General features: G+C 44.4%; 1 protein-coding gene across 1 annotated transcript in view; it reads left to right on the top strand.

The window, feature by feature from the left end:
* The window catches only part of LOC308690700 (PH and SEC7 domain-containing protein 4), a 26,779-nt gene continuing 2,831 nt past the window's right edge, over positions 1-23,948 (top strand). Inside the window, exons 1-13 of the mRNA XM_081365350.1 lie at positions 1-136; positions 716-1,256; positions 1,541-1,625; positions 1,999-2,941; positions 3,026-3,106; positions 3,201-3,372; positions 5,185-5,274; positions 5,891-5,934; positions 6,168-6,340; positions 9,059-9,129; positions 9,323-9,468; positions 9,564-9,708; positions 11,907-12,056. Coding sequence (XP_081221476.1) covers positions 876-1,256; positions 1,541-1,625; positions 1,999-2,941; positions 3,026-3,106; positions 3,201-3,372; positions 5,185-5,274; positions 5,891-5,934; positions 6,168-6,340; positions 9,059-9,129; positions 9,323-9,468; positions 9,564-9,708; positions 11,907-12,056 — 2,481 coding nt within the window. The 5' untranslated portion in view covers positions 1-136; positions 716-875. The remainder of the gene's footprint in view (positions 137-715; positions 1,257-1,540; positions 1,626-1,998; positions 2,942-3,025; positions 3,107-3,200; positions 3,373-5,184; positions 5,275-5,890; positions 5,935-6,167; positions 6,341-9,058; positions 9,130-9,322; positions 9,469-9,563; positions 9,709-11,906; positions 12,057-23,948) is intronic.

Below are 23,948 nucleotides of genomic sequence, written 5' to 3'. Positions count from 1 at the left end.
TGTCAGTGGAAGTTGTTTGTGGTCAGGAAGTGTAAATGTGTCTCAGTGCTTCTTGAGCAAAACCCTTAGCAGAGCACATCCGCCCTGTGAGTCTTGTAAAAGAGTTCAGAGGGCTTTACTGAAGGACACGGCTGAGGTGAGCTTCATTCTCTACATTTCTCTGAAACCATCATCACATTAGATACTATAAATCACCTAAATGACCGTGTGCTGCTTGTAGGGGCAATGCGAACATGCAAACCAGACATGCGGCTTATGGGGGATTTCATGAATGACATGTAAAAATGAATTCATTGCTCATTTCTGTGGCTGGTTTTGACAGACTATTTAACACTTTTATAACACTCACTCTGGTCCTGTTGTTTGGACATAAATAATGAGGAAAATTCATAATACGGAAATAAGATGTTCATTGCAATGTGCCCTTTATATTTTCTTTTGTGTAAATGTTGAACTCAAGCAGCTGGTTTGCAGACCTTCCATTAAAATAGCAGAAATGAGAGATTCAGTGTTCTCACACACACGGCTGTAAGTTGTGGTGGGTTTGTGGTGTCAGAGCGGCATGGATATGACGGCTAATGACATTTTCTTATCTCTAAGGATGCACCTTAGACTGAAATTAGTGTTTTCATACTCTAAATGTTGGATCACATGTTGTATGGAATGAATGCTCATGATGATATAGATGTCATTTGTTTTCTGAAATCTCTTTCAGTCTCTAGGAGATTTTTTAGTTGAAAATTTTGTTCTACGTGGGAGGAAACAGTGTTTCTAAACGTCGATCTCAAAATGGACGCCCTGCTCCTCTCTGAGGACAAAGACTGAACACAAGCCCTTCCTAAACTCCTCATCATGACCATCTAAATGAGAAGACTATGGAGAATATCGTAGACTATCAGGAATCTGAGCCCTACCTGGAGGCCCAGCAGTACATCGAGAGAATGAAGCAGGAGGTCGAGGGCATCTCTATGAAGAGCGTGGGTCTGGATGTGTCCGATCTCTCTCCGACCGTGTTCCCGGTCTCTCCTCTCTCTCATGCCACTGTGCAGTGGGACGCTCCTGAAACTCCCGAGACTCCCGCAGAACCCCCGTCTCCTGGATCCCACCCTGAACTGGACTACGCTGACGGACCAGGATTTGACTGGACCTTGAATCTGCCGTCCGCAGACCTCAGTTATATCCCGAATCAGGATGGCGTGTTTGATTTGCCGGCTGAAGCCGAGTCAGAAGAGGACGTCAGACTTGCTTCTTCCCAGGTACTGTATATTTGAGCCGAGCAGCGGAAGGACCTTGTGGTTTCTCTGGTAGACATGTTCTTGTGTCAGTAACCGGGGACCTGCTTTCTTTATATTTGTGTGCACTTTAGAATGTGGTTTAATATATTCGTACCTTAGAGGAACAGCTTTTGCAACGAAAAGATTCATTTTTTAGTTCACCATATAAGGCTGGAATTATTTTTGAATGGGTTGGTTTAGATTTGACCAAAAGATGCTGAATGTTTGGGTGAAGTGAATCTGTTCTGATGTTGTTCGCCCGACAGGCACGTGATGCACAGAAATCAGATTCACAAACACAGATGGCAGCTTCACATGAGGAGTCCTCCACATCTTCTGCAGATATCACAGGTAACGTCTCAGTGCTTAAAGCTGATGTGATTTACAGTATAGAAGTGCTTTAAATCATATTGTACAATGGGTGAGGTTATAATTGTTTGACGGTTGTGAAATGGCCATGTGTTTGTCAGCTGTGAATGTTGAGCTGTTTGCGAACTCAGTCGATTTGGCTTCCTCTTCAAGTGTCTCGTTGCATAACCTTTAAAATGTGGTCACATGCACACCAGTTTCCCATCAGCTTTTACATTCCTAGAGGTTTGGACTGGGTGTTGCTCTGGAAGGCCTTTTTGTGTTTTTAGAAAAAGAAGCCACAAATACTCTGAGAACACTGAAGTGTTCTTCTGAAATCTGTAATGCAATTGTTTATCTTCGCTGTTTCCATCAGATTCCAGAGTAGATGTGCCTGAAGAGCATTTTGATCTTTCTGATGGTGCTCAGATCCTTATGGACACAAGAGACTCAGAGATTCGACCAGTTCAAGAGAGCTCACAGTCGCAAGAACACGAGGAACCCGGCATGTTAGTCCTTCCCAGAATGCTGTTCACCCATGAGGAAAGCATAGATTCAGGCAGTGAAGAGCAAACAGGAGAGTGGACTGAGACCGAAGCCAACGGAGAATCAGCAGATGCAAGAACCGGTCCTCAGGATCCGATTGAAGAACCTGAGGTTGCGGAGAAGGAAGAGTCCAGTCCTCCAGCGGTCCGGTCGGATCAGTCACAGAACACCATCACAGATCCACCCGAGCCGCTGTCGGACCTCACCAACGGTTCGGTGGACCTCAAGGAATCAACACTGACACAAGAGCCAGACGAGATGAGCACATCCGTTACAGCGACAGAGATGAGCCAGAGTAATGACATTCATGGCTTAGACCGAGCGAAATATGGAGAACAGCTGGTAAACTCAGAGCAAAAGGTTGAGCTTGAAAACGGGCTTCCAGCAGAAGCACAAGAGTCTGAGCCGAGAGAGCCAGGCGAGCGGGAATCCCCGGAGCGGGTCCGGTGTTCAGATGAGCAGAAACCCTGCCAGCAGACGCCAGGATCAGAGTCCAGTGACCGGACACATGCAGCGGAAGAGGATATGACATCAGAGCAGCGTATGACATCAGAGGAGGATATGACATCAGAGCAGCGTATGACATCAGAGGAGGATATGACATCAGAGCAGCGTATGACATCAGAGGAGGATCCGGATGCCACCCCCGTGACCCGCTGCATGAACGGCAGTGCTGAGGTGGGGAACCGGGCCGAGGCTCAACGCTTGGCTGAGAGGCTCTACAGGCTGGACGGGTTTCAGCGCACAGATGTGGTCAGGCATCTGGACAAAGAGTAAGTCTTTACCTGGCTTTGATGAATTGAATGAAACTATTTGTGTTTTAACCAAATCTTCTCATTTGCCTGTTCTTTTGATAGCAACGAGTTCAGTCGTGCTGTTGGGGAAGAGTACCTCAAGTTCTTCGACTTTACCAGCCAGACTCTGGAGCAAGCGCTGCGGTAGGCTTCTCATTCCCAGTAAATCTGACCAGTGAGGACACGCATCTCCGTCAAGAGATCGCTCAACTGTTTTTGGGCTCATCCTGATTCTTAGGTCGTTTCTGAAGGTGGTTGTTCTGACGGGTGAGACTCAGGAGCGTGAGAGAGTCCTGCATCACTTCTCCTCTCGTTTCCAGCAGTGTAATCCTGAGGGATTCTCCTCAGCGGGATCCGTGCTCACGCTCACCTGTGCCGTAATGCTGCTCAACTCAGACCTGCACGGACAGGTGAGTCACGTCCAGAGGTGGACGAAGTACACAACTTCCTTACTTGAGTGAAAGTATAGATACTACTGGTCAAATATTACTCCGTTACAAGTAAAAGTTGCAAAGACCTATTTTTACTTAAGTAAAAGTACAGAAGTACTCATTTTTAAAAGTACTTAAGTATCAAAAGTAAAAAGTAAATGTCAATGCATTGTTTTATTATTGTTGCATTGTTGTATGTAATACTTAAAGTACCGTATGCCTCTGAATCTATGTCTGCATACCTACCCTCTTGTCAATATCAAATTTATTTCTAGAACACAGTTCCAGTAGTGGGATTGAATGTGAGATTAAATAAGTGCAATAACGTCCACAATGGTTTCGGACACCCAAATGGCTGTCCCCTTAAATAGTGCCCTATTTAAAAATGTTTGGCTTTTAGTATGAATATGTTAGCCTTATTGTTATCTATAAGCTAGTGTGCTCCAAAAAAGTGACAAAATTCGCATTTAGAAAACCAAACCCAACGTTGAAAATGAAAATCAGGTTTATGTCAGAATCCAATGTCAGACTGACGTTGCAACGTTGGACAAACGTTGTATTGTGGTTGAAAATGAAAATCGGGTTGACGTCAGAAACCAACATCAGTCGGGTTCTGACGTCAACCTGACTTTTATTTTCAATCAATATCCAACGTCAATCTGACGTCAGGTTCTGATGTCAATCAGATGCAGGGTTCTGACGTCAACCCGACTTTCATTTCCAACCAAAATGCAATCCCTGCGACCAAAATCATGCATTGACTGATGTTACTTTCTACTCAAGGACCTTGACAGAATTGTAGTGGAGTAAAAAGTACGATATTTGTCTTTCAAATGTAGTGAAGTTAAAATAAAAAGTTTCCAGAAAAAATAATACTCAAGTAAAGTACAGATACTCAAAAAGTGTACTTAAGTACAGTACTCAAGTAAATGTACTTTGTTACTGTCCACCTCTGGTCACGTCTCCTCTATTCATAGCGCTTTTTACAATACAGATTGTTTCAAAGCAGCTTTACAGTGATAACAGTAAAATAAAGCAACAGAGATTAGTTTTGGCTGTACATCAGCTCTAGAAGAAAGTCATTGTCCAGCTTAAGGAAGTTTTTGGTTGATTTATTTCCGTTGTCCGTCCATTAGTTATTAACTTAGGGGCCGCTTACACGACACCATTTTCAACTGAAAACAGAAAACTTTTAATGCGTTCTGGCCGTTTGAGAACGCAAACTTAAATAGGTTTCAAAGTGCACGTTTTTGAAAACGAGTTTTGAAAGCGATACTGTTATCATCTCCGTGTAAACTTCAAAAACGTGAATCTGTGAAAACAGTGACGGCGTGCACATGTGTATTATGTGTTTAGTCTCTAGGCGTACGCGTTTGAGTGTGTATGTGCGTGGGCACATAGTCTTTCTTTACAAAGTGACATCGCCAATTACTTGTCATGAATTTTGATAATGTTTTCATCTGTACAGAGGACAAAACGTTCCCGTTTTCAGTGCATCATTGTCGTGTAAATGCACCCTTAGTTCATTTATCAATACAGCAGCTCTAGAGAAAACAGTGATGTCATCATACAGCTCAGTTCAGTTCTCATACAATGTTGTAAATGCAGGCTGATCAATAATATTGAGAGTAATAAGTGTCCCCAACTAAGCAAGCAGTGGTGTGCAGTGGTGAGTCGCACGTGTTACCCACATAGAAAAAGGGTTAGTTTAGACCCCAAACATTTGAACGAGGAGTGCATTTGTGATGTCACTTGATCTTTGTAAGAGTAATCCTTTACTTGTGTCGTCAGAATGTCGGGAAGTCCATGTCCATGGCTGAATTTGTGTCAAATCTGAACGGCATGAATGGAGGCGAGAATTTCAGCAAGGACTGTCTGAAGGTATGTTTGCCAAAGCTTCACGTGTTGCATTATAAGCTTCACTGCTGTGGTGGTCTAGCCTGGCAAGCCAGACCTACATCAAGATGTTGGGTCTGGAAACTCACCATCGACACGGCTCAATCCGAGGGGCGGGATAAACGGCTGTCTTTCAAATTCCCTCTGCACGCAATAGGACAGCGCTTCACCCAACCACAGCGTTTTCCCAACAGCGGAGCTTAGTTGATAGATTCAACTTTTGCCATGTCTGGCCGGAAAAACTACGAACACATCTTCCTTTTTTAAGAATGACTTAAGTGCCGTTCTTTGCTCTTTTCTCAAAGAAAAACCTAACTCCAAGTCCTCCAGAGTCGCGGACAAAGCCGATTTGAAAGACTGTTCTCCAGCAGGGAGTAGCAGGGAACCGTCGCAACTCTGTCAACATTATGTTAAGCCCGCCCCGCCTACTCTATACTCGACGTGATTGGCCTGACCTAATTTAGTTTTTTGCAGCTCGAAAGTCAATGGAGAGTTGCTAGACTGCCCTGGCTGCAAAATACATTTTTCTGCCGCTAGGGTGCGTCTAGATTTCTAGGCTAGTGGTGGTCAGTAGTGATTCGGTTTCTTCTGTCTCTTTCAGAGTCTCTACAGCTCCATCAAGAGCGATCCGCTTCAGTGGGCCGTGTGAGTAAACCTGCAGTGCGGGTCTGACTTCTGATCTGCTGCTTTATCTGCTTTATATCTTGACCTGCTGTTTTATGATTTTACTTTTGTGTTACACCTATTTTACAGCTTGTTGTTTTATTCTTAGATTTTTTTTTTTTTTTTTTTTTACAGCACTTTGGTCAACTTTGGTGGTTTTTAAATTGTGCTTTATAAATAAACATTGTATTATATTGTATTATCTCTGTTCCCAGAGAGGATGAGGTTCTGGCCAAATCCCTGATGCTCGAGCAGGACTTGGACCAGGACGGGCAGCTGCGATCGAAGAGTAACCCCTTCCAGGATCTCCCTCACGATAGGAAGGCCACGGTGTTCCAGAAAGGCTTTTTAAAGCGTAAAGCACATGCAGACATTGATGGCAAACGCAGTGAGTCACAGTGTGGATAAAGTCAAGTCTCACGTACAGATATGATCAAAGCTACATATATGCAGTAGTCGGGCTTAAAGGGGCTGTTTACACCTGGCCACTTCATTAGTTTTCTGTGATCAGAAAGCTATCCGATCGTGAAGAGACCAGGTGTAAATGCCCTCCGAAACGCATTCGAGACGGATTTGAATCCGATTGCTTAAACCACTTCAGGAGGAGATCTGGGCCGCATTCCTGACGAAACTGGACAAGTGTAAATGCATCTGGTTGTTGAAACCACATATGTAAATTTTACTTCTCCCAAAAATGCTAAAATATAAACGCGAGAGAGCATATTATAGGTTATATGTCATGTTATAGCCAGATATGACGACGCTATTGCAACACGCATCACCGCAGATGAGCAGCTGAGCGATCTAGTCATCAAGCCAACGTGCAAACTATCGCAAAGCAAAGTGAAAGTAAGTTGCAGACGCTTAACACACAATCATCTTCATTAAAAGTAAAGAACCGAAATGATCTTACCAGGGCTGTTGCCGCTCTCTCTTAATGCGGTCTTTGATTTCGAAATTTTAGCAGATGATCAATAAAACGCAGCTCATATCTGTTGCTTTTGGTGACGTGCACTCCATTAAATCTGCATATAGCGCGGGAACTGAAGATCGGATTTAAATCCGTTTCGCAAAAACACATTTATGTGACCAGGTGTAAATGGAACCGTTTTGATAAATCAGACAGCTATCCGGTCTGAGAAAACGCATGAAGTGGCCAGGTGAGAGGAGGCCCGAAGAGGCCATGTTCACCAGACAACGTTCAGACGCATTTCTTTCCAGTGCGTAGGTTTGATTTTGACATTGCTGGGGGACATTTATTTACTGTGACTTCTCAGGTAATGTCAATGGTATGACCCATTTCAGATGCGGCCACAATTACAACAGCGGTTCCATATGAGTATATTTTAATTGTTTGATCATTATTATAGGTAGGGACGATTCAGTAATCACTGGATATTGGTAAAGACCAGCGTCTAGCTGCCCTCGACTAAATATTTTTCTAGTTGACTAGTAGTCGTCCATTTAAGCGATTATTCAACTAATCGTGCGTTTATATTAATAAGCCATAAATCATAATATTGAGCTTTTAATTGCCTATATAATACATAGCCTAATCAGCACTGAAACACGCTTAAAGCTTGCCACAGCGCACCGGCAAACGTAATAATTACCTATGAATAGGAGACTGTCAAAACATTTGAATAATTAATTGATAATGTTTTCTAATTAATAGATAATGTTTTCTGTGTGTTCGGCTGCAGAGATTAAGTTGACGATGCTGACTCGTCATCTCCGCATAGTGGACACGCCTATATGCAGGTTTCATACGGATTACATAATCTGAGAATATTTTTTTTCCATTTGAATTGGTTCATTTAAAAGACATATAAAGCTGTCTATAGATACAGTATATTTCTCATGTCTGTGAGGCAAGTATAGGCTACACTGAGTTTCGGGTCACTAAAACCGGGACGGCAGAAAACGCATCCTGTTTTCTTTATTTTACAAAAGCACAACGTTTTGTGAGTTCACAGAAATAAAAGTAGACCCTTTACAGTTTGCATTACTCCTATATGAATGACCAAAAATGACAGAGTATTTGTAAAGTTGCTGCTACTTACATGTTTCAAGTGATAAGCCATATTTGAGGCTAGGGTTGCCGTTAACGATCTGTCCGTCACAGCCTGTGTGATTTCGCCACTTCCTGTGGAGTTTTTGTCTGTGACTAACCAACTAATAACAATTTGGTCGACCAAACCTCTTCTAGTCGACTACTGGAGGCCAGCCCTACTAAATTTCCCCCTTGATCTCTTTGCTCTGGTATCTTAACTGATTGATTTTCAACAAATACAAAGAATAATTAACTATATTCTTTTATTCCACAAAACTATCAGTCCTCTGGGAAAAAAAAGCATACTAAAAGCATTACTGCTCTGAAGCCAGACAGAAATTATGTTATTTGTGTCACGACTACCTGGCTCATAGTAGCAATGACATAGGGGAGACCACATCTGTTACCTTAAATTATACGCTTATCTCTGTAAAGCTGCTTTGAAACTATCTCCATTGTTAAAAGCGCTATATAAATGAAGATGACTTGACTTGACTTGACACCGTTTGTTACGTTAAATCCAAAATAATTTATTAAAACATTAAATTATACAATGAAATCATAATTTGAAAAGTGTAGACTATGTGTAATGCAAAAAAGGCCAAAAGGAGTAGGATGGTGCTGCCGCCAGCCTGGAGGCCGGAGCAGAGCAGAGACGCGCAGCCCAGAGCTGAGAGAGAACAACTGGCAACAACAGTCCCGCCAATCAGCTACTGTCAGATGGACCGAAAACAGACAGCTCCCCCTTCAGACTGGGGGGAGAGAGTCAGCCCAAACATATTCTGTCCATGGTGGAGTGAGCACACCCCGCACGGCAAAGCCGGGCGTGCGTGACATTTGATAGTATGAAATTATAGTGGCAGTGGATGTATTTAGTAACACAATTTCACCATGTTCACCGAGCCGCTGAAGACAGTCCAACAATTCATCACCACCGCTGGAAACAAAAACTCAAACTAACTACTCATTTTTTTTGTCTAGTCAATGAGTTGACCATCTTGACCACCCTAGAGCACATTTAACACGCTGATCACTAATTGAACTGATTTGCAGCTCCGTGGGGGAAGCGAAGCTGGAAGACGTTCTATGCCATGCTGAAGGGAATGGTGCTGTACCTGCAGAAGGTAATCGCCAGAGACTGATGATGGTAGATACGAGGAATATGTCAATACAAACAGATGACACACGTCGTCATGTTTTGCAGTGCTTTAGTGGCATGTCCACTTTTTATACAACCTTGCCAAAGCATCAATACTAATAGCAGTGAAAGCTAGATTGTTGATCAGTGTGTGTGTGTGTGTGTGTGTGTGTGTCCAGGATGATTACGGGAAGGACTGCCAGAGCTCGGAGGAGGTGGTCAGTGTTCATCACGCTCTGGCCGAGCGAGCCCTGAACTACACCAAACGGCCGCACGTGTTTCGCCTGCAGACGGCCGACTGGAGAGTCTTCCTCTTCGAGGCTGCGTGAGTGTGTGCCTTTGAGGCTGTGTGAGTGTGTGTGCAGATTCTCTTCAGAAGCATTAACAGTCAGATCTGAGTGATGATCGTGTGTCCTTCAGGTCCACGGAGCAGATGAACTCGTGGATCGGCCGGATAAACCTGGTGTCGGCGCTTCACTCCTCTCCACCGTTCCCTGCAGCGGTCGGGTCCCAGAAGAGGTTCTGCCGGCCCATCTTACCCGCGACACAGTCCAACCTCACGCTGGTAACCGTTCTCTTACGTCTGGGTGGTACGGTGGCCCAGTAGTGCACAACACAACAAAATGTAAAAAGGAAACATAAGTTTACAACAGAACGAAATTAAGCCACGTTAGGGTTAGGTTAGGAGGATGTGGGGGTGAGAGAGGGAGGGAGGGAGGGAGGGAGGGATGGGGCGGGGGAGAAGATGGGGGGTGAGAGAGGGGGGAGGGGGGAGAGGGAGAGAGAGGGAGGAGAGGGGGGGAGAGGGAGTTCGGATAATTTTACTGACTCGGATCTTTGAATCTCGTTCCTCAAAATTTCGTTCATTTCAGCAGAATGTATTTAAAACGATACGTTAATAGCCAAATTCCCCAAACACATCAAATGTTTATCGCATTGAACATTAACACAAAAAAATTGCAATGCAAGGAAAAGGCCAAATTATGAGAAACAGAAACGAGTAATTCATTTATCTGGGTCTTCAGGCTATGCAGTCTGTTAGTTTACCTCACCTCCTGATCCGAGTCGTTCGTTCATCCCGTGATCCTCATAAACTGAGCTATGCCGTCTGTACCGGATACAGAATTGATAAGTTCACGTTTCGAGTCTTAGGGGTTCAAGTCGTTCGGTTTTATGTCATGTAACTGCATGTTGTTATTAGCTATATATAGGTATCTTTATCAAAGTGATTTTCCCCATCATAGATAAAGTTTAAAGCATTACCAACTCTGTAGTACCACATTCATATGGAAAACAACCATCATGACAGAAATTCAAAAAATTATAAATTGAAAGAAATAAAATAGCTATAATTTGAGACTAAGAGTTAGGCCTAACTGTAAAAAAAAAAAAAAAAAAACTGACAACGCGCTTGTTTATGAGAAAGTTTGGGAATTATTAACTCATTTATGTGTCCAGCACTGTCACATCACATCATGTGACAAAAGAACAAAAGACTCCGAAGAATCAGACCCGAACAATTGAGAGACGAACTAATCATTTCTGTTTCCAGTACAGAACCCAGGATGTTGCGCATGCACAGTCAACACAAAATTTACGTACGACATTTGTTCATCTTCAGAACACAAACGATGAAGATATTCTTAATGAAATCTGAGAGATTTCTGTCCCTCCACTGAAAATCTGTGATGGTTCATAATGTTCATAAAGAGATGGTAAAAAAAATCCATATGAATGGAGCAGTTTAGTTCAAGTCTTCTGGAGAGACACAGTGGCTTTACGAAATACGAAATAAAAAGACGAAATATCTTCATTCAAAGAAAATCTTCTGGGTTTGGAATGACATGACGGAGAGTAAATGATGACAGAATGATAATTTTTGGGTGCACTGTCCCTTTAAGGCCCGCTCACTCTAAGAACAATAACTATATTAGCGCGCACACCACCAAGGAGGGTACGATTGTTTGTTTATTTTAGGCGTGCTGCAGTTGCATTCTGTGAATGTTCTGTGAGCATAACTGTAGTGCGCACTTAAAGGAGAACTTGGTAACTTTTTTAACTTAATAAAACTGTCTAGAAATCATTTGGATGGTTAAACAACCTGTCCTGGTGATATTGGTGACTTTCCCCGCTCCCCCCAGCGTTCCCAGGCGGAAAACCAACCTTGCAACTTGGGCACTACCGTCCCGGCAAGATAGAAATTGGAAGTCTCGTGAGAAGCGAGAACGAGAACGAGAACGAGCATTAAACACGAATCGCTTTACGGCAATTCAACATAAACACACACGCATGTATGATGTATTACCAGATTACCCACCTCGGTAGACAAAGCTCCACACGATTCAGTTGGCTTGCTCCGATCAAAACAAACGCACATGAGCAGCGGTAGAGAGGGGGAGGAGGGGCCGCAAGAGAGTTTTTTACGACCGTGTTGTGACATATACGCCCCCCCACAGCTGTAGGGGGAGCTCGCGGGGAAAACATGCGACAACAAAAGGGAAAATCAGCGAAGAAGTGACTAGAGTTCGCTAGAGTTGCCGAGTTCTCCTTTAAAGTTGGGTGATTTTGATTGGCTGTCGATTCTGTCGACGCTCGCAGTGATTGGTCCACACACACACACACACACACACACACACACACACACACACACACACGTCTCTTTCACACTGATGTTTACTTCTGACCGTAGCTCTTCATCTCTAACCCAGCTTCCTTCTTCATTCATTTCTTTAGTTTCACTAAAGGTTTCACTTTCTTCCCAAGGAGAAGCAGATCCAGTCGCACGGGTCCATGTTGCTGAGCTTCCAGCGGGATCTGTGTGTTCTCCAGGAGGAGTTCGGGTCCGAGAGCCGGAAGAGCAGAGCCAGAGAACAGGAGGAGCTCCGGCAGAGAGAGGAGTACCTGCAGTACGAGGTGCAGACACACACTCACACACACACACACACACACACACACACACACACACTCACACTCACACACTCACACACTCTCAAACAGGCTCAAGATGACCATAAAAACAGCTTGAATTGATGAGAAGTTTGGTTATTTTGTGGGTGAACTCTCTGTTATTTTGCTTAAAAACAAGACAAAGCCACTGATCGAGGACATGTTGGCAGTGTAATATCTTATACCTGTGGACCCACACCTTCCCATCGTCATTAAGCCACGGCCCAAACTTTTAGGAATTTGAACCAAGCAAATGTATTTCCCAAAAATGGTTAACACACATACAAATACCGTCCCACTTTAATTATACATATAAATTGTAAGAAATTGTAACACTGATGAATAAACAGGTAAAGCTATTAAATAGAGTCCCAGACTAGTTTTTGTTGTGTGATTGAATGATGAGAAGTTATTACAGGGCGACGCTGAAGTGCCCTCTGGAGACTCGTCACAATCCAATCTGCTTTCCTCCTTCCCGGCTGACGAACTCTATACGTCACTGGCCCAACCCACTCAATTATTGTGTTGGGTCCCTGCCAGGACGGCAGGAATTTAGAAGCAGCACACGGATCCAGGACGAGGATCCGATCTCCTGGCTGGAATTCCCGAGCTTGAGCGTGTCGGTTATAGAGGCGTTGCTGTGCACGCTGGGCCGAGGCTAGATGTTCTCGCACTAATGGCATGACTCGGTCAATCTTCTGTCTCATATCTCGTACCTGCTCTATCACTGTTTGATATGGGGAGGGCTGACGTTCCCATTCATCCCGGGCTACGTCGAGGAGACCTTGCGGTTGCTGCCCAAACAACAACTCAAAGGGGGTAAACCCTGTGGAGGGTTGAGGGACTTCACGGATACCAAAGAGCACTTACGGGATCATGAGATCCCAGTCACGTCCGTCCTCAGCTACCACCCGCCGTAACATCTGCTTTAGAGTCTGGTTGAAACGCTCAACTAGTCCGTCTGTTTGGGGGTGGTAGACTGAAGTACGGAGCTATGTGACTCGCAGTAACTGGCATAGGTCTTTCATGAGCTTGGACATGAGCGGAGTGCCCTGGTCAGTCAGGATCTCGGCCGGAATGCCCACCCGGTTGAACAGAAGAAACAGTTCCTTGGCAATGTTTTTCGATGTAGCCTTACGAAGGGGTACAGCTTCGGGGTACCAGGTTACATAATCCACGATGACGAGTATGTGCTCGTGGCCCTGGGCAGACTTCGGCAGCGGTCCCACCAGGTCCATCCCGATACGCTCAAAGGGCACCTCGATAATTGGCATCGGGATAAGTGGGCTGGGGGGAGGTTGTAGTGGTGATGTTCTTTGACAAGTTGGGCAATATACAGTATAAAGTAAATCAGTATACAGATTAGGGGGCTAATTTTGTGACTCACCCTTTCTCTCACTGTCGGTGGCCTGCAGGACTGGTTGGCTAGCAGTCCGATGGTGGGTCCTTTGTTTTCGGTGACTCCTGTTCCGACTAGCTGGTTGTATGGTGGTTGAAATAACAGCTGCTCGAGAAGGATGGGATGAGGATGAGTGGGCCCGAGAGTGGGCCCAAGACTTACTAACTGACAGCGAAACTTAAGAAAGAACAAAGTCTTTGCTGAAGAGTCAACTGCTTTCAAAATAAAAGTCTTGCATCAGAAAAACATTATGATTTACTTTTTCTTTGACTTTGTCTGTCTCATCTCAGACATTTAGGGTCGCTATTACCTCTTGTTTTGCTAGTTTTTAGTTCTGTTGAAAGCAGTAGCATCATATGTCTGGACACACAGATATTAAAAACAGCATTGTAAGTTCCTTTAATGGTCATTTCAGGGATGTGGAATAAAGCTTTAGTGCTCTATATACACGTACCATCTTTTGCTACCGGTGATGTTTTCTGCCAGATCTGGTGTTTGTACAGTTTTATACAGTTTTATACAGAAGGCCTCAGATGATGTTTAGAGATCCTCAATTTAATTCCCATGCAAAACATGCTTTTTCTTACTTAGTATTTGTGTCTTCTTTCCAATCCAAATATCAAAAAATTCTTAAATCAAGATGCATTTACTAGATGAGTAAATTAGCCTATGTCTTGTTTTCTGGGGATATAAATGAAAATGAAGTGATTTGTTGCTTAAAATTATCTGCCAGTGGGGTAAGAAAAATAATCTTAATTCAAACTGAAACAACATTTTTTCTCTTACCCCATTGGCAGATAATTTTGTTTGTTATAAGCAATTTTGATTTATTTCCCCAGAGAGCAAGACATAATATCGTATGTAATTTTATTACTTTAGTAAATGCTTCTTGATTTAAGAAGTTTTTAATATTTGGACTGGAAACAAGACAAAAAATACTAAGACACTTTGCAGTCTCGTTACGAGGTTTACCTGTTGTGTGTGTGTGTGTTTCACAGAAGTCTCGTTACGAGGTGTACCTGTTGTGTGTGTGTGTTTCACAGAAGTCTCGTTACGAGGTGTACCTGTTGTGTGTGTTTCACAGAAGTCTCGTTACGAGGTGTATCTGTTGTGTGTGTGTGTGTTTCACAGAAGTCTCGTTACGAGGTGTATCTGTTGTGTGTGTGTGTTTCACAGAAGTCTCGTTACGAGGTGTACCTATTGTGTGTGTCTGTTTCACAGAAGTCTCGTTATGAGGTGTACCTGTTGTGTGTGTCTGTTTCACAGAAGTCTCGTTACGAGGTGTACCTGTTGTGTGTGTGTGTGTTTCACAGAAGTCTCGTTACGAGGTGTACCTGTTGTGTGTGTTTCACAGAAGTCTCGTTACGAGGTGTATCTGTTGTGTGTGTGTGTGTTTCACAGAAGTCTCGTTACGAGGTGTACCTATTGTGTATGTGTGTGTTTCACAGAAGTCTCGTTACGAGGTGTACCTATTGTGTGTGTCTGTTTTACAGAAGTCTCGTTATGAGGTGTACCTGTTGTGTGTGTGTGTTTCACAGAAGTCTCGTTACGAGGTGTACCTGTTGTGTGTGTGTGTTTCACAGAAGTCTCGTTACGAGGTGTACCTATTGTGTGTGTGTGTTTCACAGAAGTCTCGTTACGAGGTGTACCTGTTGTGTGTGTGTGTTTCACAGAAGTCTCGTTACGAGGTGTACCTGTTGTGTGTGTGTGTTTCACAGAAGTCTCGTTACGAGGTGTACCTGTTGTGTGTGTTTCACAGAAGTCTCGTTACGAGGTGTACCTGTTGTGTGTGTGTGTTTCACAGAAGTCTCGTTACGAGGTGTACCTGTTGTGTGTGTGTGTTTCACAGAAGTCTCGTTACGAGGTGTACCTGTTGTGTGTGTTTCACAGAAGTCTCGTTACGAGGTGTATCTGTTGTGTGTGTTTCACAGAAGTCTCGTTACGAGGTGTACCTGTTGTGTGTGTGTGTTTCACAGAAGTCTCGTTACGAGGTGTACCTGTTGTGTGTGTGTGTTTCACAGAAGTCTTGTTACGAGGTGTACCTGTTGTGTGTGTTTCACAGAAGTCTTGTTACGAGGTGTACCTGTTGTGTGTGTTTCACAGAAGTCTCGTTACGAGGTGTATCTGTTGTGTGTGTTTCACAGAAGTCTCGTTACGAGGTGTACCTGTTGTGTGTGTTTCACAGAAGTCTCGTTACGAGGTGTACCTGTTGTGTGTGTTTCACAGAAGTCTCGTTACCAGGTGTACCTGTTGTGTGTGTTTCACAGAAGTCTCGTTACGAGGTGTACCTGTTGTGTGTGTTTCACAGAAGTCTCGTTACGAGGTGTATCTGTTGTGTGTGTTTCACAGAAGTCTCGTTACGAGGTGTACCTGTTGTGTGTGTGTGTTTCACAGAAGTCTCGTTACGAGGTGTACCTGTTGTGTGTGTGTGTTTCACAGAAGTCTCGTTACGAGGTGTACCTGTTGTGTGTGTGTGTTTCACAGAAGTCTCGTTACGAGGTGTACCTGTTGTGTGTGTGTGTTTCACGGAAGTCTCGTTACGAGGTGTACCTGTTGTGTGTGTGTGTTTCACAGAAGTCTCGTTACGAGGTGTACCTGTTGTGTGTGTTTCACAGAAGTCTCGTTACGAGGTGTACCTGTTGTGTGTGTGTGTTTCACAGAAGTCTCGTTACGAGGTGTACCTGTTGTGTGTGTTTCACAGAAGTCTCGTTACGAGATGTATCTGTTGTGTGTGTTTCACAGAAGTCTCGTTACGAGGTGTACCTGTTGTGTGTGTGTGTTTCACAGAAGTCTCGTTACGAGGTGTACCTGTTGTGTGTGTGTATTTCACAGAAGTCTCGTTACGAGGTGTACCTGATGTGTGTGTGTATTTCACAGAAGTCTCGTTACGAGGTGTACCTGTTGTGTGTGTGTGTGTTTCACAGAAGTCTCGTTACGAGGTGTACCTGTTGTGTGTGTGTATTTCACAGAAGTCTCGTTACGAGGTGTACCTGTTGTGTGTGTGTGTTTCACAGAAGTCTCGTTACGAGGTGTACCTGTTGTGTGTGTGTGTTTCACAGAAGTCTCGTTACGAGGTGTACCTGTTGTGTGTGTGTGTATTTCACAGAAGTCTCGTTACGAGGTGTACCTGTTGTGTGTGTGTGTGTTTCACAGAAGTCTCGTTACGAGGTGTACCTGTTGTGTGTGTGTGTTTCACAGAAGTCTCGTTACGAGGTGTACCTGTTGTGTGTGTTTCACAGAAGTCTCGTTACGAGGTGTACCTGTTGTGTGTGTGTGTTTCACAGAAGTCTCGTTACGAGGTGTACCTGTTGTGTGTGTGTGTTTCACAGAAGTCTCGTTACGAGGTGTACCTGTTGTGTGTGTTTCACAGAAGTCTCGTTACGAGGTGTACCTGTTGTGTGTGTGTGTTTCACAGAAGTCTCGTTACGAGGTGTATCTGTTGTGTGTGTTTCACAGAAGTCTCGTTACGAGGTGTACCTGTTGTGTGTGTGTGTTTCACAGAAGTCTCGTTACGAGGTGTACCTGTTGTGTGTTTCACAGAAGTCTCGTTACGAAGTGTATCTGTTGTGTGTGTGTGTGTGTCACAGAAGTCTCGTTACGAGGTGTACCTGTTGTGTGTGTGTGTTTCACAGAAGTCTCGTTACGAGGTGTACCTGTTGTGTGTGTGTGTTTCACAGAAGTCTCGTTACGAGGTGTATCTGTTGTGTGTTTCACAGAAGTCTCGTTACGAGGTGTACCTGTTGTGTGTGTTTCACAGAAGTCTCGTTACGAGGTGTACCTGTTGTGTGTGTGTGTTTCACAGAAGTCTCGTTACGAGGTGTACCTGTTGTGTGTGTGTGTTTCACAGAAGTCTCGTTACGAGGTGTACCTGTTGTGTGTGTGTGTTTCACAGAAGTCTCGTTACGAGGTGTACCTGTTGTGTGTGTGTGTTTCACAGAAGTCTCGTTACGAGGTGTACCTGTTGTGTGTGTGTTTCACAGAAGTCTCATTACGAGGTGTATCTGTTGTGTGTGTGTGTTTCACAGAAGTCTCGTTACGAGGTGTACCTATTGTGTGTGTGTTTCACAGAAGTCTCGTTACGAGGTGTACCTGTTGTGTGTGTGTGTTTCACAGAAGTCTCGTTACGAGGTGTACCTATTGTGTGTGTGTGTTTCACAGAAGTCTCGTTACGAGGTGTACCTGTTGTGTGTGTGTGTGTTTCACAGAAGTCTCGTTACGAGGTGTACCTGTTGTGTGTGTGTGTTTCACAGAAGTCTCGTTACGAGGTGTACCTATTGTGTGTGTGTGTTTCACAGAAGTCTCGTTACGAGGTGTACCTGTTGTGTGTGTGTGTTTCACAGAAGTCTCGTTACGAGGTGTACCTGTTGTGTGTGTGTGTGTTTCACAGAAGTCTCGTTACGAGGTGTATCTGTTGTGTGTTTCACAGAAGTCTCGTTACGAGGTGTATCTGTTGTGTGTTTCACAGAAGTCTCGTTACGAGGTGTACCTGTTGTGTGTTTCACAGAAGTCTCGTTACGAAGTGTATCTGTTGTGTGTGTGTGTGTGTCACAGAAGTCTCGTTACGAGGTGTACCTGTTGTGTGTGTTTCACAGAAGTCTTGTTACGAGGTGTATCTGTTGTGTGTGTGTGTTTCACAGAAGTCTCGTTACGAGGTGTATCTGTTGTGTGTGTTTCACAGAAGTCTCGTTACGAGGTGTACCTGTTGTGTGTGTTTCACAGAAGTCTCGTTACGAGGTGTATCTGTTGTGTGTGTTTCACAGAAGTCTAGTTACGAGGTGTATCTGTTGTGTGTGTTTCACAGAAGTCTCGTTACGAGGTGTATCTGTTGTGTGTGTTTCACAGAAGTCTCGTTACGAGGTGTACCTGTTGTGTGTGTTTCACAGAAGTCTCGTTACGAGGTGTATCTGTTGTGTGTGTTTCACAGAAGTCTAGTTACGAGGTGTATCTGTTGTGTGTGTTTCACAGAAGTCTCATTACGAGGTGTACCTGTTGTGTGTGTTTCACAGAAGTCTCGTTACGAGGTGTACCTGTTGTGTGTGTGTGTTTCACAGAAGTCTCGTTACGAGGTGTACCTGTTGTGTGTGTGTGTTTCACAGAAGTCTCGTTACGAGGTGTACCTGTTGTGTGTGTGTGTGTTTCACAGAAGTCTCGTTACGAGGTGTACCTGTTGTGTGTGTGTGTTTCACAGAAGTCTCGTTACGAGGTGTACCTGTTGTGTGTGTGTGTGTTTCACAGAAGTCTCGTTACGAGGTGTACCTGTTGTGTGTGTGTGTTTCACAGAAGTCTCGTTACGAGTTGTATCTGTTGTGTGTGTGTGTTTCACAGAAGTCTCGTTACGAGTTGTATCTGTTGTGTGTGTTTCACAGAAGTCTCGTTACGAGGTGTACCTGTTGTGTGTGTGTGTTTCACAGAAGTCTCGTTACGAGGTGTACCTGTTGTGTGTGTGTGTTTCACAAAAGTCTCGTTACGAGGTGTACCTGTTGTGTGTGTGTGTTTCACAGAAGTCTCGTTACGAGGTGTATCTGTTGTGTGTGTTTCACAGAAGTCTTGTTACGAGGTGTACCTGTTGTGTGTGTGTGTGTCACAGAAGTCTCGTTACGAGGTGTATCTGTTGTGTGTGTTTCACAGAAGTCTTGTTACGAGGCGTACCTGTTGTGTGTGTTTCACAGAAGTCTCGTTACGAGGTGTACCTGTTGTGTGTGTTTCACAGAAGTCTCGTTACGAGGTGTACCTGTTGTGTGTGTGTGTTTCACAGAAGTCTCGTTACGAGGTGTACCTGTTGTGTGTGTGTGTTTCACAGAAGTCTCGTTACGAGTTGTATCTGTTGTGTTTCACAGAAGTCTCGTTACGAGGTGTATCTGTTGTGTGTGTGTGTTTCACAGAAGTCTCGTTACGAGGTGTACCTGTTGTGTGTGTTTCACAGAAGTCTCGTTACGAGGTGTACCTGTTGTGTGTGTTTCACAGAAGTCTCGTTACGAGGTGTACCTGTTGTGTGTGTGTGTGTGTCACAGAAGTCTCGTTACGAGGTGTATCTGTTGTGTGTGTTTCACAGAAGTCTCGTTACGAGGTGTACCTGTTGTGTGTGTGTGTGTGTCACAGAAGTCTCGTTACGAGGTGTACCTGTTGTGTGTGTTTCACAGAAGTCTCGTTACGAGGTGTACCTGTTGTGTGTGTTTCACAGAAGTCTTGTTACGAGGTGTACCTGTTGTGTGTGTGTGTGTGTCACAGAAGTCTCGTTACGAGGTGTATCTGTTGTGTGTGTTTCACAGAAGTCTTGTTACGAGGTGTACCTGTTGTGTGTGTTTCACAGAAGTCTCGTTACGAGGTGTACCTGTTGTGTGTGTGTGTTTCACAGAAGTCTCGTTACGAGGTGTACCTGTTGTGTGTGTGTGTGTCACAGAAGTCTCGTTACGAGGTGTACCTGTTGTGTGTGTGTGTGTTTCACAGAAGTCTCGTTACGAGTTGTACCTGTTGTGTGTGTTTCACAGAAGTCTCGTTACGAGGTGTACCTGATGTGTGTGTGTGTTTCACAGAAGTCTCGTTACGAGGTGTACCTGTTGTGTGTGTGTGTTTCACAGAAGTCTCGTTACGAGGTGTACCTGTTGTGTGTGTGTGTGTCACAGAAGTCTCGTTACGAGGTGTACCTGTTGTGTGTGTGTGTGTTTCACAGAAGTCTCGTTACGAGTTGTATCTGTTGTGTGTGTTTCACAGAAGTCTCGTTACGAGGTGTACCTGTTGTGTGTGTGTGTTTCACAGAAGTCTCGTTACGAGGTGTACCTGTTGTGTGTGTGTGTGTGTTTCACAGAAGTCTCGTTACGAGGTGTACCTGTTGTGTGTGTGTGTTTCACAGAAGTCTCGTTACGAGGTGTACCTGTTGTGTGTGTTTCACAGAAGTCTCGTTACGAGGTGTACCTGTTGTGTGTGTTTCACAGAAGTCTCGTTACGAGGTGTACCTGTTGTGTGTGTGTGTTTCACAGAAGTCTCGTTACGAGGTGTACCTGTTGTGTGTGTTTCACAGAAGTCTCGTTACGAGGTGTATCTGTTGTGTGTGTTTCACAGAAGTCTAGTTACGAGGTGTATCTGTTGTGTGTGTTTCACAGAAGTCTCGTTACGAGGTGTACCTGTTGTGTGTGTTTCACAGAAGTCTCGTTACGAGGTGTACCTGTTGTGTGTGTTTCACAGAAGTCTTGTTACGAGGTGTATCTGTTGTGTGTGTGTGTTTCACAGAAGTCTCGTTACGAGGTGTACCTGTTGTGTGTGTGTGTGTTTCACAGAAGTCTCGTTACGAGGTGTACCTGTTGTGTGTGTGTGTGTTTCACAGAAGTCTCGTTACGAGGTGTACCTGTTGTGTGTGTGTGTTTCACAGAAGTCTCGTTACGAGGTGTACCTGTTGTGTGTGTTTCACATAAGTCTCGTTACGAGGTGTATCTGTTGTGTGTGTGTGTTTCACAGAAGTCTCGTTACGAGGTGTACCTGTTGTGTGTGTTTCACAGAAGTCTCGTTACGAGGTGTACCTGTTGTGTGTGTTTCACAGAAGTCTCGTTACGAGGTGTACCTGTTGTGTGTGTTTCACAGAAGTCTCGTTACGAGGTGTACCTGTTGTGTGTGTTTCACAGAAGTCTCGTTACGAGGTGTACCTGTTGTGTGTGTTTCACAGAAGTCTCGTTACGAGGTGTACCTGTTGTGTGTTTCACAGAAGTCTCGTTACGAAGTGTATCTGTTGTGTGTGTGTGTGTGTCACAGAAGTCTCGTTACGAGGTGTACCTGTTGTGTGTGTGTGTTTCACAGAAGTCTCGTTACGAGGTGTACCTGTTGTGTGTGTGTGTTTCACAGAAGTCTCGTTACGAGGTGTATCTGTTGTGTGTTTCACAGAAGTCTCGTTACGAGGTGTACCTGTTGTGTGTGTTTCACAGAAGTCTCGTTACGAGGTGTACCTGTTGTGTGTGTGTGTTTCACAGAAGTCTCGTTACGAGGTGTACCTGTTGTGTGTGTGTGTTTCACAGAAGTCTCGTTACGAGGTGTACCTGTTGTGTGTGTGTGTTTCACAGAAGTCTCGTTACGAGGTGTACCTGTTGTGTGTGTGTGTTTCACAGAAGTCTCGTTACGAGGTGTACCTGTTGTGTGTGTGTTTCACAGAAGTCTCATTACGAGGTGTATCTGTTGTGTGTGTGTGTTTCACAGAAGTCTCGTTACGAGGTGTACCTATTGTGTGTGTGTGTTTCACAGAAGTCTCGTTACGAGGTGTACCTGTTGTGTGTGTGTGTTTCACAGAAGTCTCGTTACGAGGTGTACCTATTGTGTGTGTGTGTTTCACAGAAGTCTCGTTACGAGGTGTACCTGTTGTGTGTGTGTGTGTTTCACAGAAGTCTCGTTACGAGGTGTACCTGTTGTGTGTGTGTGTTTCACAGAAGTCTCGTTACGAGGTGTACCTATTGTGTGTGTGTGTTTCACAGAAGTCTCGTTACGAGGTGTACCTGTTGTGTGTGTGTGTTTCACAGAAGTCTCGTTACGAGGTGTACCTGTTGTGTGTGTGTGTGTGTTTCACAGAAGTCTCGTTACGAGGTGTATCTGTTGTGTGTTTCACAGAAGTCTCGTTACGAGGTGTATCTGTTGTGTGTTTCACAGAAGTCTCGTTACGAGGTGTACCTGTTGTGTGTTTCACAGAAGTCTCGTTACGAAGTGTATCTGTTGTGTGTGTGTGTGTGTCACAGAAGTCTCGTTACGAGGTGTACCTGTTGTGTGTGTTTCACAGAAGTCTTGTTACGAGGTGTATCTGTTGTGTGTGTGTGTTTCACAGAAGTCTCGTTACGAGGTGTATCTGTTGTGTGTGTTTCACAGAAGTCTCGTTACGAGGTGTACCTGTTGTGTGTGTTTCACAGAAGTCTCGTTACGAGGTGTATCTGTTGTGTGTGTTTCACAGAAGTCTAGTTACGAGGTGTATCTGTTGTGTGTGTTTCACAGAAGTCTCGTTACGAGGTGTATCTGTTGTGTGTGTTTCACAGAAGTCTCGTTACGAGGTGTACCTGTTGTGTGTGTTTCACAGAAGTCTCGTTACGAGGTGTATCTGTTGTGTGTGTTTCACAGAAGTCTAGTTACGAGGTGTATCTGTTGTGTGTGTTTCACAGAAGTCTCATTACGAGGTGTACCTGTTGTGTGTGTTTCACAGAAGTCTCGTTACGAGGTGTACCTGTTGTGTGTGTGTGTTTCACAGAAGTCTCGTTACGAGGTGTACCTGTTGTGTGTGTGTGTTTCACAGAAGTCTCGTTACGAGGTGTACCTGTTGTGTGTGTGTGTGTTTCACAGAAGTCTCGTTACGAGGTGTACCTGTTGTGTGTGTGTGTTTCACAGAAGTCTCGTTACGAGGTGTACCTGTTGTGTGTGTGTGTGTTTCACAGAAGTCTCGTTACGAGGTGTACCTGTTGTGTGTGTGTGTTTCACAGAAGTCTCGTTACGAGTTGTATCTGTTGTGTGTGTGTGTTTCACAGAAGTCTCGTTACGAGTTGTATCTGTTGTGTGTGTTTCACAGAAGTCTCGTTACGAGGTGTACCTGTTGTGTGTGTGTGTTTCACAGAAGTCTCGTTACGAGGTGTACCTGTTGTGTGTGTGTGTTTCACAAAAGTCTCGTTACGAGGTGTACCTGTTGTGTGTGTGTGTTTCACAGAAGTCTCGTTACGAGGTGTATCTGTTGTGTGTGTTTCACAGAAGTCTTGTTACGAGGTGTACCTGTTGTGTGTGTGTGTGTCACAGAAGTCTCGTTACGAGGTGTATCTGTTGTGTGTGTTTCACAGAAGTCTTGTTACGAGGCGTACCTGTTGTGTGTGTTTCACAGAAGTCTCGTTACGAGGTGTACCTGTTGTGTGTGTTTCACAGAAGTCTCGTTACGAGGTGTACCTGTTGTGTGTGTGTGTTTCACAGAAGTCTCGTTACGAGGTGTACCTGTTGTGTGTGTGTGTTTCACAGAAGTCTCGTTACGAGTTGTATCTGTTGTGTTTCACAGAAGTCTCGTTACGAGGTGTATCTGTTGTGTGTGTGTGTTTCACAGAAGTCTCGTTACGAGGTGTACCTGTTGTGTGTGTTTCACAGAAGTCTCGTTACGAGGTGTACCTGTTGTGTGTGTTTCACAGAAGTCTCGTTACGAGGTGTACCTGTTGTGTGTGTGTGTGTGTCACAGAAGTCTCGTTACGAGGTGTATCTGTTGTGTGTGTTTCACAGAAGTCTCGTTACGAGGTGTACCTGTTGTGTGTGTGTGTGTGTCACAGAAGTCTCGTTACGAGGTGTACCTGTTGTGTGTGTTTCACAGAAGTCTCGTTACGAGGTGTACCTGTTGTGTGTGTTTCACAGAAGTCTTGTTACGAGGTGTACCTGTTGTGTGTGTGTGTGTGTCACAGAAGTCTCGTTACGAGGTGTATCTGTTGTGTGTGTTTCACAGAAGTCTTGTTACGAGGTGTACCTGTTGTGTG

The sequence above is a fragment of the Scardinius erythrophthalmus genome (genome assembly GCF_964197995.2).
Source record: "Scardinius erythrophthalmus genome assembly, chromosome: 5".
NCBI classification, from domain to species: Eukaryota; Metazoa; Chordata; class Actinopteri; order Cypriniformes; family Leuciscidae; genus Scardinius; species Scardinius erythrophthalmus.
Note: the sequence above shows the minus strand (reverse complement) of the source record. Positions and strands in the feature narration are given on the sequence as shown.